Below are 18,700 nucleotides of genomic sequence, written 5' to 3' on the forward strand. Positions count from 1 at the left end.
CTTGGGGCTGAATTGCTGCTTAGGTGTGTTCTCCAGAGACCCTCATTTTGGTCATGTGACATACATCTTATAGTTTGTGACACCCTGCTTCATCAGGTTGACTGCTTTATTGTTCCCATCTTGCTTTCCTCTGAGGCTTTGTGTGTAACTTCTCCCGCTCAGGGGCTTTAGAGTAAAGATGTCTGTCAGACCAGGGGCAGGTCTCTTTTCATGACACCTGATGGCAGTAGGTGGCTGAGTGTGTGCATATGGGCAATGTTGAACCCTTAGGAGATGGTGATAGGGGTTTTGGTGGTGACCAGTGCTGGCACTTCAAAAGGCCCTGGGCTGCTGGGCTTTCAGTGGGAGCCCTAAGCTGATAACATGTTTCTTGTTCTTCAGATCCGGAACATGGTTGCAGTATTGGAAGTGATCTCCAGTCTGGAGAGATACCCTATCACCAAAGAGGCACTAGAGGTAAGAGCTCAACTTTAGGCAGAATGGGAGGTGAGGGTAGCTCCCAGCCACCTTCTTCCTATGGCTTAGGCTTTTGGAGTCCTTCGGGGGACCCAGTGGGCAGTGTGTCCAGGACATTGGTCTTCGCACAGGACTGTCCAAGAGTTAAGGCTTCTAATCTCATAGTTGGGCTCCGTCCCAAACCTGCACACCTCATAGCATTTTGGAACATGGCTTGCGCTGAGCTTTAGTCAATTAGTTAGTGGCCCTGCCCTTTGGAGACCAGGTCTTAGGCTGTGAAATGTGTTCACCCAGGTGGAACAGCTATATGGCCTTGATGGAATAGACTCTGCAGGTTCCAAGAACCAGTGGACCTGCTTTTGAGGAAGCCCCTGAGTCCCAAAACCTAAGTATTAATGCTGCCACATAGTACTGGACACCTCCAAGCTCTATCCAGTAAGCTGGCAGTTTGGGGACTGGTAGGGAAGGCTCAGCTCCCTTGTCCTGCACGTTTATGTCCCTATTATATAAGCATACCATTCTCTTGGTTGTAGGAGACACGACTCGGGAAGCTCATCAATGATGTCCGAAAGAAAACCAAGAATGAGGAGCTGGCCAAGCGGGCCAAGAGGCTTCTGCGGAGCTGGCAGAAGCTCATCGAGCCAGTGCACCAGAATGAGGTGGCACTACGGGCACTGGCGGGAGCTGCAGGCTCTGCCAATGGAGGCGCACACAACTGCCGGCCAGAGGTGGGAGTGGCCAGCACACCCAAGAGCATCCATGACCTGAAGAATCGCAATGACATCCAGAGGCTCCCTGGGCAGCGGCTGGACAGGCTGGGCAGCCGTAAGCGTAGGGGGGACCAGCGTGATCTGGGCCACCCAGGGCCACCCCACAAAGTTCCCAAAGCCAGTCTTGACCCCCTAGTTCCCAGTGCATCCCCTCTACCCACTAATGGGATCAGTGGCAGCCCAGAGAGCTTACCTAGCCCCCTGGATGGCAGTGGGCACTTGGGCCCTGATGGCAGCCGTCTGGAACCCAGCGACAATGAGAAGCACAGTACCAAGATTCCCGTGAACGCCGTGCGACCACGCCCCAGCTCCCCGGGCCTGGGCAAGCCCCCCGTGCCCTGCCTGCAGACCAAGGCTGCGCAGCTGGACAGGGCAGATGAGCCACCAGGCCCTCATCCCAGGGGGACCTCTCGCTGCTCCTTCAGTCCCCGGAACTCACGGCATGAAGGCTCCTTTGCCCGGCAGCGGAGCTCGTACATACCGAAGGGCCCTGTATCCAGCCCCTCCCCACGCCCCCAGCCACTGGACACCACACAGGTGCCATCCCCACTCCCATTAGCCCAGCCGTCCACACCCCCTGTGCGGCGGATGGAGCTGCTGTCTAGTGCTGAGAGCCCTGTGCACTGGCCAGAGCAGCCAGAGGGTCACCCGCGGTTAACAGGGCCAGCCTGCAGGGTTGGGTTGTCGCCAGATCCCTCCAGGGCGGACAGTGATGCTGCCTCTTCAGGTGGCTCGGACAGCAAAAAGAAAAAGAGGTACCGACCTCGAGACTACACGGTGAACTTGGACGGGCAGGTGGCTGAGGCAGGTGTCAAGCCTGTGCGGTTAAAAGAGCGGAAGCTCACCTTTGACCCCATGACGAGACAGATCAAACCTCTGACCCAGAAAGAGCCAGTGAGGGCCGACAGCCCCGTACCCACAGAACAGCCACCTAGGACAGAGCAGGACCACCAGGAGGCCAAGGCCAGCCTCCAGAGTCCTTTTGAGCAGACGAACTGGAAGGAGCTGTCACGAAACGAGATCATCCAGTCCTATCTGAGCCGCCAGAGCAGCTTGCTATCATCATCTGGCGCGCAGACCCCAGGTGCGCACCACTTTATGGCCGAGTATCTGAAGCAGGAGGAGAGCAGTCGGCGAGGGGCCCGGCAGCCCCATGTGCTGCTGCCAGTGCCCACGCCAACTGACCTCCCGGGGCTCACTCGGGAGATCACACAGGACGATCTGGACAGAATCCAGGCCCGGCAGTGGCCAGGGGTGAACGGGTGTGAGGACACACAGGGTAATTGGTATGACTGGACGCAGTGCATATCACTCGACCCTCATGGTGACGATGGGCGCTTGAACATTCTGCCTTATGTCTGCTTGGACTGAGCACCTGGCCTGGCCATCAAGTGCATTTCCACCTTGCCAGGGGCTAGGCTGGCCAGCCCGGAGGGCGGGCATGAGGCCCTCTCTCCACCCTCCTTTTGTGAAATGCTGCTACCAGTTTACTAACGATTGCAAAGGAAGGGCTGCTTGGAGGGCAGATGGCAGAGGGAGTCCAGAACTCTATAGCAAGCCAGCTATAAAGCGTTAGGTCCCCCACCCCAGAAGAGGTACAGAGTCTCTCTAGCACCGAAGGTGGGGACCTCAGTGGCAGGCAGGCACAGGAACCCTGTGGGAGAGGTTACCTTAACAGCAACAGACGCACATCTCATCTCTGAATCTCCTACTCTTTGGCTCTGGCCAGTCTCTGGCCTTTGCCAAGCCAGTGTTTTCTTTTCCCTCGTGTTGTGCGCTAGAAGCTTCTCTGCTGTGGTGAGCCCTGGCATTGGGCGGGTGGGCCAACTTCACCCACACTGCACAGGTGTCTACCCATTTGTATATGGTTTCAGTTCAACCCCAGTTCTTAAAGAAATGCTGCAGAAACTTCAGTTTTCTTGTTTATTTCATCTTCTTTTCCACCTGGCCACCAGCCATATGACTTTTCCTTTCTTCCTCTTTTCCTCTCCACATCTCTAGAAATTGCCATCTTTCTAGAGCCCTCAACCTCACAAAGTTCCCGAGGGTGCTACTGGCAGGAGTTGCCCTGCTGGGCAAGGATAGCTGTGTCTGTTTGCTGGAAACACTCATAACCATTCCTTTAGATTCGTTTGCCTTATGGTTGTCATAAACGCAATTTGCAAAAACAAGGAGCCTTAGTGAATGTACAGTACCTAGACTTCTGCGTCCGCGCAGAAGGGAGCAACTTTGCTATTTGGTCCAGTAAGTGGACACCTTGTGATATAAATGTGGAAATAAAAAAAAAAAACATTTGCACAAACCAGATTTGGAATAATTTCTCATTTACCTTTGGCCTTTCCTGTATTCCTCCATGGGTAAGTCCCTGGAGCCCACAGCCACACTCAGTGGGCCCAGCCTTGGTGGCATCCTATTAGCTTGCTTCTGTGGCAGCAGGCAGGGTGTCTCTGTGTTTCATTCAGTTGGGGCCAACCACATCACCTTGGTTACCCACCCAGAGAAACCCTCTCCTGCAGGTAGTGTAGCTGATGGCACCTTCCCTGCCCACCAGTACTTTCTGACATGACATGGCCCTGGGCTAGCAGCTGCAGGCAGGCCTAAGGCTGCCTCCCTACCTGACAGTTACCTGCCAGGGTTTCTCCTCCATTACAAAGTAATGATGTAGTTTTCTCCTCCCCAAAATCAGTAATTTCCAGTTTTGTTTTTCACTCTTCAGATAGGTTACATTATCTATAGTTGCTTAGTTTCAAAGATGAGTAACTTATGGGTAACTACCCATAAGACAGCAGCTGTATGGGATCAAGTCCTAGAACATTTCCTTCAGGTTTTCAGGACCACAGCCAACCCACAATGACATTGAGAACCAGTAAGGACTTATGTGATCTGGTGCAGAATGGTCCCTCCCACTAAAGGACCATTTGAGGAGGTGGAACCTAGCTGTGTGGCCCTGAGCCAGTGTTCATCATGATCACATGTTCATGTGAGATGAAAAGGCTTCCACAAAGTTGCCAGGGCCAAATCCAAAATGAGATAAAAGCGACCGAAACATGTCACTGTGGCCACTTGACCCTTACTACAAGTTCAGGGACTGCCACACCTGTGTTGAGTATTCAGCAAGCCCCAGGAAGTTACACATGATCTACCTTCGAGAACAGAGATGAGCTACAATGAGTTAGGCTGACATTTTCTACACTGCTAAAAGACATTGTAAAGGAGAATGTTGAGATCGGCGAGATGGCTCAGTGGATATACGCTTGTTGCGAAGCCAGAGGACGTGAGTTTGGTCCCCTGAACCCACATGGTGGGAAGGAGACAACAGACCCAAGTTCTCTGACTTCCATAAGTGTACCACCCCACACATGCCCCTCCTCCATAAATGAATATTTTTTTTAAAGGGACCAGAACGATGCTTTTCCCACAAGCACTTGAAAGCACACGATCTTCGGAATCGAGTTTTGTAGTTGGATCATGGTGCTATAGTCTTGTCCTGCCTCAGAGCTCTCGCCAGCAGCCTTCAGCCCAGCACCATCCCGGTCAGCAGGGCTCTGCAGACAAGTGTCGCAGGAGGCGCCCAGCCCTGGGCTGTGAGGGGAATGTGACACCTACCGCACAGATTCCGAGGATCTGGCGTCGGCCAGACACAATTGGCTTCTTTTCCCCTAAAAGATCTTTTTGTTAATCCTGTCGGCGCTCCAGGCACCCTGCTTCCACACCACAAGTGGGCGGGCCCACGTTACCTCACACCGCTCACTGAGCCCCGCCAGCGGAAGCCGCGTTGCGCACGCGCGGGGTCCACGGCACGCCTTCCGGGCTCGGCCCCGTCCCCCTCCGGAAACCTTTAAGTAGGGTGGGTCTCTCGCCGGAGACGTGGTTACGGGCGCGCGGTGATGACGTAAGGAAGACTGCCAATGGCGATCGGAGATGACGACCAGGGACGGCGACCAATGGTGACGCGCGCCTGTGGGCGCGCCTGCCCGGGCTGTCCCGCCCCCGGCCCGCGTCGGGCGGTCGTCCGGCGGGAAGGGGCGGCCGCTCGGGCAGGATGGCGGCGGCGGCAGCCGCGGGTCCCGGCGCGGGCGCGGGGGTCCCGGGCGGGGGGGGCGGCGGCGGGGCGCGCGAGGGTGCGCGCGTGGCGGCGCTGTGTCTACTGTGGTACGCGCTGAGCGCGGGCGGCAACGTGGTCAACAAGGTGATCCTGAGCGCCTTCCCGTTCCCGGTCACCGTGTCGCTGTGCCACATCCTAGCGCTGTGCGCCGGGCTGCCGCCGCTGCTCCGCGCCTGGCACGTACCGCCCGCGCCGCCCGTGTCGGGCCCCGGACCTGGTCCGCACCCGGCGTCCGGCCCGTTGCTGCCTCCGCGCTTCTACCCGCGCTACGTGCTGCCGCTCGCCTTCGGCAAGTACTTCGCATCGGTGTCGGCGCACGTCAGCATCTGGAAGGTGCCAGTGTCCTACGCGCACACCGGTAGGTGCGGACCCGGGCCGGGGAGCGCCGCCTGGGTCTTCCAAGTATGGGTACGAGTACGGGGGCCGTTAGACCGAGCCGCTGCCAAGGCGCGGCGGATTCTCAGGTTGGGAAATGTCTGAGGAGTTAACCGAGCGCGGAGCAGAACTGACTTCAGCTATTGGAGTAGGGAGGAAGCCTTACAGGTCTGGAGTCGGGGGTGCAGGCTGCCGGGACTGCCCGCTGAGTAGAGTGCCTTTCCTCTCTTTGCAGTCAAGGCCACCATGCCCATCTGGGTGGTCCTCCTGTCCCGGATCATCATGAAGGAAAAACAGAGCACCAAGGTAACCCTGGCAGGGCGGGATTCCCGTAGCTGGCTGGGTCGATGACGTGGTTGGACCGTGGCATTCCTCTGGCTTCCTGTCAAATAAGGAAGTCAAGGTGTAGGCCTCCTGGGCCTTTCCTACTGTCCTGCACTCACCTTTCAAACAGCAGGTGTGTGTGAAGGGGAAATGCCCCCAGATAATCTGTTGCTTGTTGTCCCTGAGCGCCACATCCCTCTCGGATCCACTCTTCCTTTCTGTTTTGATTCCTCCCTTGGTTTGCTGGTAGGTGATGTCTGTTTGACCCCATTTTGGCAAGTCACCAAGAAACAAATTAAGATGAGATAGGTTTTCCTTTTTCTTCCTTCTCCTCCTCCTCATCTCTGAGTTTGAGGCCAGCCTGGTTCCAGAGACTCTGTATAGAGATCCTGTCTCCAAAGAAATAAGAGAGAAAAGGGGGAAAAGGAGGTTGTAGCTCAGCTTAGAGCCCTTGCTGAGAAAGGCCTGAGTTTTGATGCCTGTTTTAAAACAAGATTGTGATTATCTGCATGTGGATCACAGACTGAGCACCCAGAGCTCAGGGCTGCCTGGGGAAGATGCCAGGCCAGGGTGTTTTCCTGGCCTGAGGTTAAAGAGCAAGAACTGGGCTCACTGTGTCCTTCAGTGTGGTGGGGATGCCAGTGTCCCAGATGGAAGCCGTCTCACCCTGTCCTATAATTGATTTAGCTCAGAGTGGCTTCTCCCAGGATCACTGTATAAACAGGGCCCCCTCTGGCTGTCTGCACTCTACAGTTGTCCCAGTGTGCCCTCCCATCAGTGTGATGTCAGATGGGGCTGGCCTCCTGGGGGGTCAGAGTTGCTGGGGAGACAGCCAGGTGTGTCACCTGATAGCACACCTTGTGTTTATCAATTTTCCTTGTCACAGGGATATTGTATCTGACTCGGCAAGATGCCGAGAACCTCACAAGTGCAGTACCTGGAAATTGGCCCTCTTGGGCAGGGACTTGCCCTGCAAGGCAGATAACTCAGGCCTCTGAATCCCTGTTCTCAAGGGAAGATACAGGATGCTGACCGGGAAAGAGGACCATGGCCAGGAATGCAGAGGCAGGCATTCAGGTCCCAAGGCCACTTCCCTTGCACCTAAAACGTCTTGCACCTAAAAACCTTACTGGTCTTGATTTGTTTTTAGATTTTTTTTTTTTTCCTTTTTTTGTGGGGATGTGAATACACACAAGATGAGAGGATAACTCGAAGGAGTTGGTTCTTGTCTTCCACAAGGAGTTCTGGAGATCAAACTCAGATTTGGGGGTCTTTATCTACTGAGTGAGCTAACTCAGATTTGGATGTCTTTATCTTCTGAGTCAACTAACTGGAACCCTGATTTGTTTTTTGACACAAAATCTCCCTGGAAATCCACCTGGTTTTCTACCTGGTTGGGTTTTTGTTTTTGTTTTTTTGAGATAGAATTTGGAAGTAGCCCAGACTAGCCTCAGACTTTTTTCTATTTATTCATGTATTGCCTGTCTGTGTGGGGGTCACGGGATAACATTTGGGACAGTCAGTTCTCTCCTTCCACCATGTGGGTCTTGGGCATCAAGCTTGGGCGGGTTGTCAGGCTCAGTGGCAGGTGCCTTTCTCTTTCAGCCATCTCACCAGCCCCAGACCTGAGACTCAAGGTGATCCTTCTGCCTCAGCTTTCTGAGTGCCAGGATGGTGGACATGGCAGCACCATGTGAGGTGTGGGTGGCATTTTCCAAGGTGTAAGATGGTGTCCCCCAGGTGAGGGACAGGGCCAGCTGAGGTTTCCTGCAGTTCTGAGTGGTGTGTAGCCCTGGCCCACCTGAGCCTCTCTGCCCTCCTGTAGGTGTACCTGTCACTGGTCCCCATCATCAGCGGAGTCCTGCTAGCCACTGTCACAGAACTGTCCTTCGATGTATGGGGACTGATCAGCGCCCTGGCAGCCACGTTGTGCTTCTCCCTTCAGAACATATTCTCCAAAAAGGTGTGTGGGTCCCTACCCCTGGTGCTGGTCGCCTGAGGATGCTGGCTTTAAGCAGACTGGCCAGAGCAGGCCCTCCCATGCCTTCTGTCTACCGAGTCCCTTGTTTTGTTCTGAAAGCCAACACTAACCCTAATCCTAACCTACTCTGCTAATCTCTCTTGCTCCTTTTCTTTTACAAGTTTTCTTGTTACATTTTATTTATATACTTAGTGTGTATGTGCAAAGATAACCTGCAGGTATCAGCTCTCCCTCTGGGCATTGAACTCAGGTCCTCAGGCTTGGTGGCAAGCCTTTACCCACTGACCCATCTTGCCAAACCCTTACATTGTCTCCCACTAAGCTTGCCATGCCCCCTCCCACCCCATTTTATCCCATGAGTCTCCCTGGGAGTTGCCTGCAGTTCTCACCACCATACTTTATATACTCTTGACACCATGCCCAACTTCTGTATGGGTGCTAGGGATCTGAACTTGGGTCCTCATGCCGGAGCCATCTCCCCAGCCCCTCCTTTCCTTTTGGAGGACTTTTGTATGCTAAGCATGCTCTTCCTCTGAGTTCCCCATCTTGTATGGCCGTGCTCATCCACTATTTCTGTGTGGTGTCGCCCTGCTGCAAAGCTCAGTAGTGATGAAAGCTCAGGGCTGCTGGATGCCACCTTCAGCACAGTGGGTCCCCTTGTTAGGAATGTGGTTTATTTCCAACTTGTCGTAAGAAATATATTTGTGAACCTCTGCAGAGCATGCTGCTACCTGCTTGGGTTGGGCACCCACCTGTGATAGACTTGAGGTCCATGGTCTGGAGTAGGATCTGTTTCTGGTATTGCCTGGTGGTGCTCCATAGGCTAAACCAATCTAGACTCAATTGAGAGGGTTATCAGCCAGGCATGGTGGTACCTGCCTGTTATGAGCATATGTAGGCAGGATTGCCGTGAGTGCCAGGCCTGGGTAGGCTACAGAGCAAGACAACAGATGCAAATTTAAAGAGTGGGGGTGGGGTGGGGGTAGTGCTTCAGAGTGCCTGGTTTACCACATCCTCCCTGGTGTGTACTGAGGTAGTTCTATTATTCCACTGTCAGCCCCTTCTCCACAGGACAGAGTGCTTTGCTCAGGCATGACTATATTCCTTCATAAGCAAGCCAGTCTGATACCCGGGGTTGGATGTCTCATGTTGGGGACTAGAAACCCAGGCCTTATTGCTGCCCAACTGTCATTGGCTCTAATGAGGCTATCTTCCTCAGGTGTTGAGGGACTCAAGAATCCACCACCTGCGGCTGCTCAACATCCTGGGCTGCCATGCAGTGTTCTTCATGATCCCCACATGGGTTCTAGTGGACCTCTCCACCTTCCTGGTTAGCAGCGACCTGGTGAGTTGGGGCTGCTAAGATTGTGTCCTTATTTGCTTTCTAAACATGTACTTTGCTGGGCGTTGTAGCCATGTGTTCTTCCTGGAGCATTCCTTGGGCATCTATCTGTGCTAGTGTGGTTTTTGTTCCTGTATCAGAATGCTGATGTGGTCCAGCTTATAAGAAAATAGGAATCTTTAGCTTTCAGGTCTGGAGACTGAAGGTCCAGCATGGAGTGGGCTCTTGCATGGGCTCCTGCCTCATCCTGTGAGACTGCATGAGAGTAACAGGAGCACATAATGGGAGGGAGAAGTCAATCTCAAACAAGAGCCTGAGAGCCAGGGCGTCCATTGTCCATCACTGACAGACAGCACCTGAGATGTTTGACATGGGGAGAAGTGGTGATAGAGCACCTGAGGTGATTGATTGGCGTGAGGAGAGGAGGTTTGTCTTGGCTCAGGGTTGCTGGGTTTCTGTGTGGATGCTTGGCCCTGGTGCTTGGGGACTGTGCTGAGAAACCACAGATGATGGCACTCTTTGAAGACTGTTGAAGTAGCTATCCACAAGGGGTTTATACTCGTATTTGCAGTATTCAAGTGCCCTTCTTTAAAAATCTAAATCCAAATGGACTAAAACCTAAAACCCTGTGAGCAGCTATAGGAACTGGGAAAGAGAGGCTGGCCCCATTGCACAGTCTCCTTATGCTCCAGCACACGTTTGAGCACATGCAAGCGTACACACTTGTGTATGTGTACACCCACACACATGTACGCTCTCATATACTCACACACTCTTTCTAGTGTGGTAATGGTCAGTCTGGATCTGACCAGCCAGAAAGGATCCCCAGTAAAAGCTGTTAGAGGTGGTGGGATCTGATGGAGGGACAACTTGGTAGGAGGAAGTGAGGAATTGGGACATTTCCTTGGTGGGGGGACCTCTCTCTTCCTCTTCCACTCTGCTTCCTCAATGAAGTCACCCCTGCTACAAGAATCTTGCAAAAGCCAACAGGTTCTGAACTGCATGTACAAGACTGTCACTCAGGGCTGGCTATGGCCAGGGCCCCTCAAGGCCCACAAGACAGGAAGGCACTCACCTCTCATCTCAGCATTCAGGGTACAGAGGCAGGAGGATCAGGAATGCATACATCCTTGGCCACACAGCAGCAAGTTTGAGGACAGCCTGGGCTACATGAGAACCTGTCTCAAAAAGAAAAGGAAATCCTAGACAGCAGCTAGTGGGACCTGTGAGCACCGCCCCCACACAGCATCCTGGAGACTGGAAGGAGCTATGAGCCAGCTCGCTGTCCCACAGTGAACACTCAGAACAAAGCTTTGGAAGAGGCTTTGACCATAGTTGCCATGAACTGCTGGAGTTTGAAGCCAAAGGGTTAGTGTCTTCTGCCATGTTGGTCCTGGGCACATTCCAGGGCCCAAGAAATGGCTCAGCAGATGCTTGCCATACAAGCCTTGTGACCTGTTCCATCCTTAGGACTCACATGATGGGGGGAGCAAGCCAATTCCTGCAGACTCTGTGCTGACCTCAGGCACCATGGCACATGCTGCCCACACATGCACACAGATGCCATTATTTTTTAAAATACAAAAGTGGTGTCACCCTAGTACTTGGGGATACGTGCAGGGGGATCAAGACCTTAAAGTCATCTTCAGCTACATTGGCCAGCCTGGGTTACATGAGACTGTCTCGAGGAAAGAGATAGGTCTGGATCCTCTGTGCTAAGCCACCTTTCCTGGATGACTGCAACTCCTTCATGACAGCAGCCTCTTCACACCACACAGTGTGGAGCCCGTCACAGCAAGCCACGGCTGGACAGTGCAGAGGGCAGGTGTGGGGGCACAGCCTCAGTGGATACGTTCTCATCACAGCTCCTGCATCTATGGCTCAGGGGACACCTGCTTAGAGGGGACGGGAAGATTATAAGAGCCAGAATACCAGGAAGTCCTCTGTGAAGCAGTCTCCCTGGGAACGCTGCACAAGACAGGGACAGTATCAGTGGACATGCCAGTCTGGAAGGAAGACACTCTCACAGGGTCCACAAAGAACTACCAGACTGCTGGAAGAAGGAGAATTAGCTTCTTCCAGGCATAAGAACCCTCCTTGGTTGTCCAATGCAGAGCGGTCAGCTCAGAAACTAAACACACAGACCACAAAACATGCTCAACAGGTTTGTTCATGTGTGTTCACACATGCATATATGTAACAATAATAAAGCAAAAGGCTGTCCAACTTGGGGTACATGAGAAGGGTTGGTGGGAGGAAAGGGTTAGGAGAAGTGATACAATTTTATTTCAATTGAAAGGGAAAAGAGAGAAATCGAATGGAAATCTTAGAATAGGAACAACAAAGCCTCCAGACTGTAGTGATGACAGTGTGGGAAAACCCATAACTTGAAGATCAGTCAATAGAAATTGTCTAGTTTGGTGTAGTGGCAGGGCCTATAATCCCATTACTTAGTAATGAAGCAGCAAGATTTAGAGAGTGTGAGAGCAGCCTGGGCTACATAGTGTCATCCTGTATGAGCCTGTATGTGAATGTTTATATCAACTCTTTTTACTTGAAACTGGAAACTGCCTTTAGCAGATGAAGAAAAGCTGCTATGTTCACATAATGGAATATTGCCTATCAGTGAAAAACGCCTTCTTGCCTTTCACAAGGCTGAATGGAAGAGGCATGGGTCTGTTGTGCAATTCTGTTTATTATATAGCTGTGTGCTAAGGACAAACTACCATGGTGGTTGCCGCTTTAGAGGGGAGGGTGAGTGCTGAGTATGCTGGGAGGGCACTTTTTCAGGACGCTGTGAAGACCCCAGTGGTGGTTCTGTCCTCAAAGAAGCCATCACCTCTGCTATGCTTCTTCCTGCCCTGGGCTGGCCACTGTCCCCAGCACTGGTGTCTATGAAACTGAAGTCCATCCTGCCAGGGCAACCCCAGCCAACTCCTGCCCAGGCAGTACCTTGGGGCTCTTGGCTTGGGTGTGGCAAGTCCCATCCCAGAGGAAGCTTTGTTAGAGGAAGAGAAAGTGCATCCAGTTTCTGCTCCTTACAGTTTTCCTTCTCTGCCCTTTGGGTGTGTGTGTGTGCGCGCACACACACATGCACTAGCAGTGTGCCTTCTGTGAAGAACAGAGTTATCCACTGTGTCTTCTCCAGTAGCTCCCCCTTGTCTTTTTGAGGTAGGATCTTAGACTGGCTACCTGCCAAGCCTCAGGATCCACCCACTTCTGTCCCCCGAGCTTCCTACCTCTAGCAGTGGGGCTCTGCATGTGTGTAACTGTGTGGTTTTGTTTTTGTTTTCACGTGGTGCTGAGCTCTGAACTTGAGCACTTACCTGACTGGGCTATCTGCTCACAAGCCCACCTTTGCTGGGTTTTTTTTTTTTTTTTTTTGAGGCAGCATCTATGTCCTATATTATGTGGCCCAGCATGACTTCAAACTCTGATCTTCCTGTCTGCGCCTCCTGAGTGAGTGCTAGAGTAGAAATTGTGCCCATCATGCCTGAATTGGAAGCTCAGTGTGGTTTGGTTGACTCTGTGGGTCACTCTTTTGAGTCTTCCTTCCCTTGGTGGCCAGCTAGCATGCCTGCTAACCATCATGTCCAGAGAGGGGCCACCACAAGATGGCTAAGAACAAGATGGGTAGGAGGGTGGGTGAGGCCATCTGAGGAAACTGATGCCTGGGACTGCCCAGTGTCCTAGCTGGGCTATTGTGTTCTCCTGGCATCTGTCTGAGGATGGGCAGTAGGCTCTGGGGCTCTGTCACCCAACTCCTTGGGTTTGTCTGGTTTGATACTCACTTCTGCTTTGTTTGGAGTGCTGGAAGCCATGACTTCATACATGCTCCGCCACTAAGCTGTATCTGTGCTCCAACTTTATAAAACGTTTTTTTTTTTTTTTGGGGGGGGGGGAGCTATAAAGACAGCTCAGTGGGGAAAGTGCTTGTTGTGCAGTGGGGAAGACAGGGTTTAGGTACCAGGAGGCAGGGGTGGGATTCCTGGGACAAGCTGCACCCTGATACACACACACATTTTTGGTGACCTGTGAAGAAAAAGGAAAAAAAAATTTCTTTTTGTTTTGGAGACACAGTTTTTCTGTAGCTTTGGAGCCTGTCCTGGAATTCACTCTGTAGACAAGGCTGGCCTTGAACTCAGAGATCTGCCTGTCTCTGGGATTAAAGGCATGCACCACCAGCTAAGAAAAATTAAATGATGTGTGTATGGGTGTTTTGTCTGCATGTATGTCCACATACAGCATGTGTGCCTGGTGCCCTCAGGAGCCAAAAGAGGACATGTGATCCCCTGGACTAGTATTGTGATCCTCTGTGTGGGTGCTGGGAATCTAATCTGGACCCTCTCTCTAGGAGAGCAGCCAGTACTCTTAACTGATTAATCATTTCTGCAATCTTTTGGTGGCTATTTTTGCATCTCTGACCAGAGATGGCCCTCAACCACTGCACCGTGCAGTGGGGTAGTCAGGAGGGTCAGAGGTCATGTGTATAAAGCATCATCTAAACTGGTGAAATGGCTCAGTGGGTAAAGGCACTTGTTACCAAACCTGTCACCCACCAGTTTGAGGCCAACCTGGGCCACATGAGAGCCTATTAAAAAAATAAATAAATAAATAAAAACATAACCACCTGCTGCCCCTTGGTGACAGCCTGCCTGAGTATGTATGTGCCCCTCCCCATGATGCTCCCTGCCTGTCTCCACAGGCCTATGTGTCTCAGTGGCCCTGGACACTGCTGCTCTTAGCAGTCAGCGGATTCTGCAACTTTGCACAGAATGTCATCGCCTTTAGCATCCTCAATCTCATCAGTCCACTCAGCTACTCAGTGGCTAATGCCACCAAGAGGATAATGGTCATCACTGTGTCCCTCATCATGCTACGCAATCCAGTGACCAGCACCAATGTGCTGGGCATGATGACTGCCATTCTTGGTGTCTTTCTGTACAACAAGGTGAGCATTGGAACACCCCCCCCCCCCCCGCCCCCAGCCAGGCACAGCCTAGGGGAGAGACAAGAAGGAGCCGAGGGAGGGTGGGGAGAATGATTCTGGCTCTGGTGGGTTCTGTGTGCTGAGCAGAATAGCACGGCAGCAGGGTTGTGAGCACAGGCTGCCCTAGAGCTCACTGTTCTCCTTCCTTTGTCCCTGAGCTCTGGGGTCATGTGTGCACAGGACCTGAACCTTCCTTTGCATCTTTCTTTATTCTTATTTTATGTACATTAGTGTTTTGCCTGTATATATGTGTAAGGGTGTCAGATCTTGGAGTTACAGACAGTTGTGAGTGGCATGTGGGTGCTGGGAATTGAACCCTGGTTGAAGAGCTCTTAATGGCTGAGCCATCTCTCTAGCCCCTTCCCTTTGTGTCTTATTGTTTTGGAGCAGTGGCTTGTGTAGCCTAGAAAGGCTTTGGGCTTCTGACACACACATAAACACACACACCCCACCTCTACCTCCAGAAGGAGTGGAATGACATCCTGGGGATGGAGCCCAAGGCTTTACAACATTCTGCCACAGAAACATCCCTAGTCCTTGGCTTTGGGGTGGCCTCTTTGGTAGTGGTATTCTTTTTCTTTGTTTGGTTTGGTTTTTGGTTTTTCGAGACAGGGTTTCTCTATTGCTTTGAAGCATGTCCTGGAACTCTCTGTAGACCAGGCTAGCCTTGAACTCTTAGAGATTCACCTGTCTCTACCTCCCGAGTGTTGGGATTAAAGGCTGGTAGTATTCTTTTTTTGTTTTGTTTCAGTTTGGTTTTTTGAAACAGAGCATCATGTAGCTTAGATTGGCCTCAAACTCACTCTGTAGCATATGCTGGCCTAATACTACTGCCCTCCAACCTCTACTTCCTTAGTGCTGGGGTGACATGCCCCCACACACACACCCAAAGTTCCCTTGTGCCTCTTTGCTCTCCACACAGACCAAGTACGATGCAAACCAGCAGGCTCGGCGACACCTCCTCCCTGTATCTACGTCCGACCTGAGCAGCAGAGAGCACCTACGAAGCCCAATGGAGAAGCCCCACAATGGTGCACTGTTCCCCCAGCAAGGTGACTTCCAGTACCGAAACATTCTCCTCACAGACCACTTCCACTACGGCCGCCAGAGCCATCCAAACTCCTATGCTCTCAGCCGCCATGATGTGTAGGGGCCCACCAGGCCAAGCTTCCTGCACCACCTCCCCAAGCCCAACAGCCTGGCTGAGCACATGGCAAGCCAGCAGGGGGGACCCTGGATCCTGATCCTCCATCAACATGGAGAGCCACAGACACTGGGCAGAGAGAAAGCCACAGAGAAATACTGGTTCACACTTCTGCTCAGAGACCACACTCTTCTGCATTGGTACACAGGGGTGCCCCCAGTGTACTACCAAAGTCTGGTCTGAACTTGTGATGACGACAAGGGACCCACTCTGCAGAACTGGCATTGCTATGGCTGCAGTCCTGGAAGCCAGCAGGAGGTGGGATCTAGGCCATAAAGGAGAAGACAGCAGGGTTGTAGCCCAGAGGTATGGAGGGCTACACAGGTACTATTACCTATCTCTGGCAACAGAGCTCCAAGATGCCCCAAGGGAGTTGGCCACTTGGAACTAGCACTGACCTGAGGCAAACTTACAGTGAACATTGGTTCATCAACCATTGGTGTGACTTTTCTCTGCCTTGTGGGTACCAGAGCAGGACACACCCCTCCACTCTGGACCTGAGTAGCCCTTGGACTCTAAAAGATATGGCTAGTGTTAACCTTGATTGTGTCTCTATCCTTCTGATGCCACAGAAGGCCAGTGATGGTGATAGCAATATCCCCAGGACCTTGAGTTTCTCTGGGAAGCATCTTGTTGAAGTCTAGGTCCTGGCAGATACTGCACCAGGGCTAGCCAACTGGTAGAAACCATCTTGACTCATTTCAAAACATGGAACATTTATTGCTAGAGCAGTCCCTTGGAGCTCAGTGGTAGCAGGCAATGCTGAAGGGTCCTAAAACTACAGCTAGAGTAGCAGAAGGTGGAATTCATACTCCAAATACAGCATCACTTGTCAATGAGGAAACAGTATGTGGGTCAGGATCAGGACTATGTCCCAGTGGATGGGACAGCAGGCAAGTCTTAGTTTTATAGTTAAGAGTCAGTTTGAGGCTGGGTTGGTAGAGTGCCTGCCTCACATGTATGGTCAGTGGCTTCTGTCCTCAGCATCACAGAAAGTAACATAGTAGTACAGGCCTGCCTTCCGAGCACTCTTGGAAGCAAGGTCAGGGTCCTCAGCTACATTGTGAGTTCCAGACCAACCTGGGCTACTTGAGAGCCTATCTCAAGAGAAAGATCAGTTTTAGGGACGTGATATTATGGTACACATCCAGGGGCTGAGCCAGAAGGATGGCCATGAGTTTGAAGCCAATCCGGGCTACATGATGAGGCTATCTCAAAAACAAAAAGTTTGGGGTGCCATCCTAGTGGCCTACACTTATGGTCCTAGCTACTCAGGAAGTCAGAGCAGGAGACTCTCCCAAGCCTGTGAGTTCAAGGCCAGTGTGGCAACACAGGAGAATCTGTTAGTAAGCAGAAGTGTGGGTTCTGGTGTGGGCACAACAGTTAAATGCTAGGACCCAAGGATTGTAACATGTCTTCTTTGGCAGCAGGGGTATTAGCTGCTGGGTATCTATGTGTTTTGAGTTTTGCTTGTTTGTTTTTTGACACAGGGTCTCACAATATAGACCATGCTGGTCTCAGATCTACCTGTCCCTGCCTCTTGAGTGCTGGGATTAAAAACGTCATACCATGCTCACCTTGAGACATCCTCACTAAGGCTCCCAGACTGAACTTCAACTATTAATTAGCATTTTTTCTTAGCATTCTTTGTGCCTCTGTCTCCATCTCTAAGCACTGAGATGACAAGTGTGTCATGGTGCCCCAGTTCTTAACTCCTGGTTTCTTGCCCTTTGCCCTTTGCCCTTTGCCTTTGATTAATTGGAATTTTGTGTCTAAGGTTGAGTTCATTGGCAATGCCAGCCTTGGGGCTGCTTGCCAGTTTGCAGATGTTCAGAGCCCACCATGGCAGTGGGAAGGAGTACCTTGGTAAGGTGGTCTGGTGGGTCTCCTCGCTGGGGAAGGAAGGCACTGAGACACCTTGCACTACAGGGTCTCTCTGGGTGTCCCTGGCTGTGCTGAACTCAGAATGAATTATGTCTTTTTGGATTTCTATGATGTTGCTGTAATATGTATATTAATGCATTTTTCCTTTTCCAATGTGAGGTTTGCCAGGGAGGGAAAGGCCCATCTTACTTTTCTTATGGTTTATAAATTAATAAATGGGATATTTAATTCTGTTCATAGGTTTGCAGCAGGTGTGAAACCTGAGATGGATGAGACAATCAAGTAGGCCAGATGGCTGCAGCTGAGTGGGTGCAAAACTCCTGGTACGCATGAAACCCTGGGCGTCATCCTCAGCACCACAGAAATGGGTGGTGGGTGGTGGGTGGTGCACACCTGTTACCCAACAGTCAGGAGGCTGGGGCAGTTAACAGCAGGAGTTCATGGTCATCTCTGGCTACACAGAGTTTGAAGTCAGCCTGGGCTACATGAGACAAAACAGACTTGATCCAGAGTTTACCTTGATTCATTTAAAATGGTGTTAGCCCTCTGTCTTGTGCCACCATCCCCCCTCATGTTCATCTCTCCAGTTTTACCTCATCCCAGTTCTCTATTGGGGTTCATATTAGAGAGTTTAGGTTGCTCTCTCCATATACCCTTTGAAATGGCCTGGCCAAAACTTATCCTGACACCACCCAACTCCAACTCCTTCATTTTACAGAAGGTGAAACAGTCTTAGAATAGTTTTGAATGTCTGTTCACTATTAGAATTCTCAGGGTAGGACTTCTTTTAGTTATTTATTTCTTTGAGATGATATCTACCTGTATAGTCCAGGCTGGCTGAGGATAGAAAGTAGTCCTGTCATACCCAGCACCGTATTTTATACCTTTTATTCTGGGGAAGGAGATGAGCCAGATGGATTGAATCAGGGAAGTACTTGAGACTCAATTTCCTTGTGTGTTGGGAAGACTCTGGGCAGTTAGCTTTTCATAACCAGACTCCAAGCTCAAAACCTCAGGGTCTGAAATGGGAAACTGTCGTGTTCCTGTTTTCCATTGTTGTCATCCTGAGGCTCCAGTGTCAGACTGCTCTGTGGGAATAGCTGTGTTCTTGGTTGGTATTCACCAAAAATAAATGATGGTCTCCAGGGATTTGGGATTGGCTCTGGTTTGTCAGGAAGGGTCTCTCTTTTTGCTCCCAGCAGCACAACATGCAAGGAGTCTGAAAAACTAAAGCAGGAAATGGCTCAGGCAACCCTTGCATGGCAGGTA

General features: G+C 51.6%; 2 protein-coding genes across 2 annotated transcripts in view; both read left to right on the forward strand.

Moving 5' to 3' along the window:
- Med26 (mediator complex subunit 26) overlaps positions 1 to 3,519 on the forward strand; it is a 42,025-nt gene extending 38,506 nt beyond the window's left edge. The window contains exons 2-3 of the mRNA XM_051178184.1: positions 382 to 456; positions 990 to 3,519. Of these exons, the coding sequence (XP_051034141.1) occupies positions 382 to 456; positions 990 to 2,597 (1,683 nt within the window). The 3' untranslated portion in view covers positions 2,598 to 3,519. The remainder of the gene's footprint in view (positions 1 to 381; positions 457 to 989) is intronic.
- Positions 3,520 to 5,253: 1,734 nt separating this feature from the next.
- On the forward strand, positions 5,254 to 18,580 carry Slc35e1 (solute carrier family 35 member E1). The gene is made up of 6 exons (XM_051178185.1): positions 5,254 to 5,689; positions 5,942 to 6,012; positions 7,856 to 7,993; positions 9,231 to 9,356; positions 14,059 to 14,304; positions 15,266 to 18,580. Exons 1-6 carry the CDS (start codon positions 5,269 to 5,271, stop codon positions 15,491 to 15,493), a joined length of 1,230 nt encoding a protein of 409 aa, XP_051034142.1. The 5' UTR covers positions 5,254 to 5,268; the 3' UTR covers positions 15,494 to 18,580.
- The last annotated feature ends 120 nt before the right edge of the window (positions 18,581 to 18,700 follow it).

This window comes from Phodopus roborovskii, unplaced genomic scaffold (assembly GCF_943737965.1).
Source record: "Phodopus roborovskii unplaced genomic scaffold, PHOROB, whole genome shotgun sequence".
Classification (NCBI taxonomy): Eukaryota; Metazoa; Chordata; class Mammalia; order Rodentia; family Cricetidae; genus Phodopus; species Phodopus roborovskii.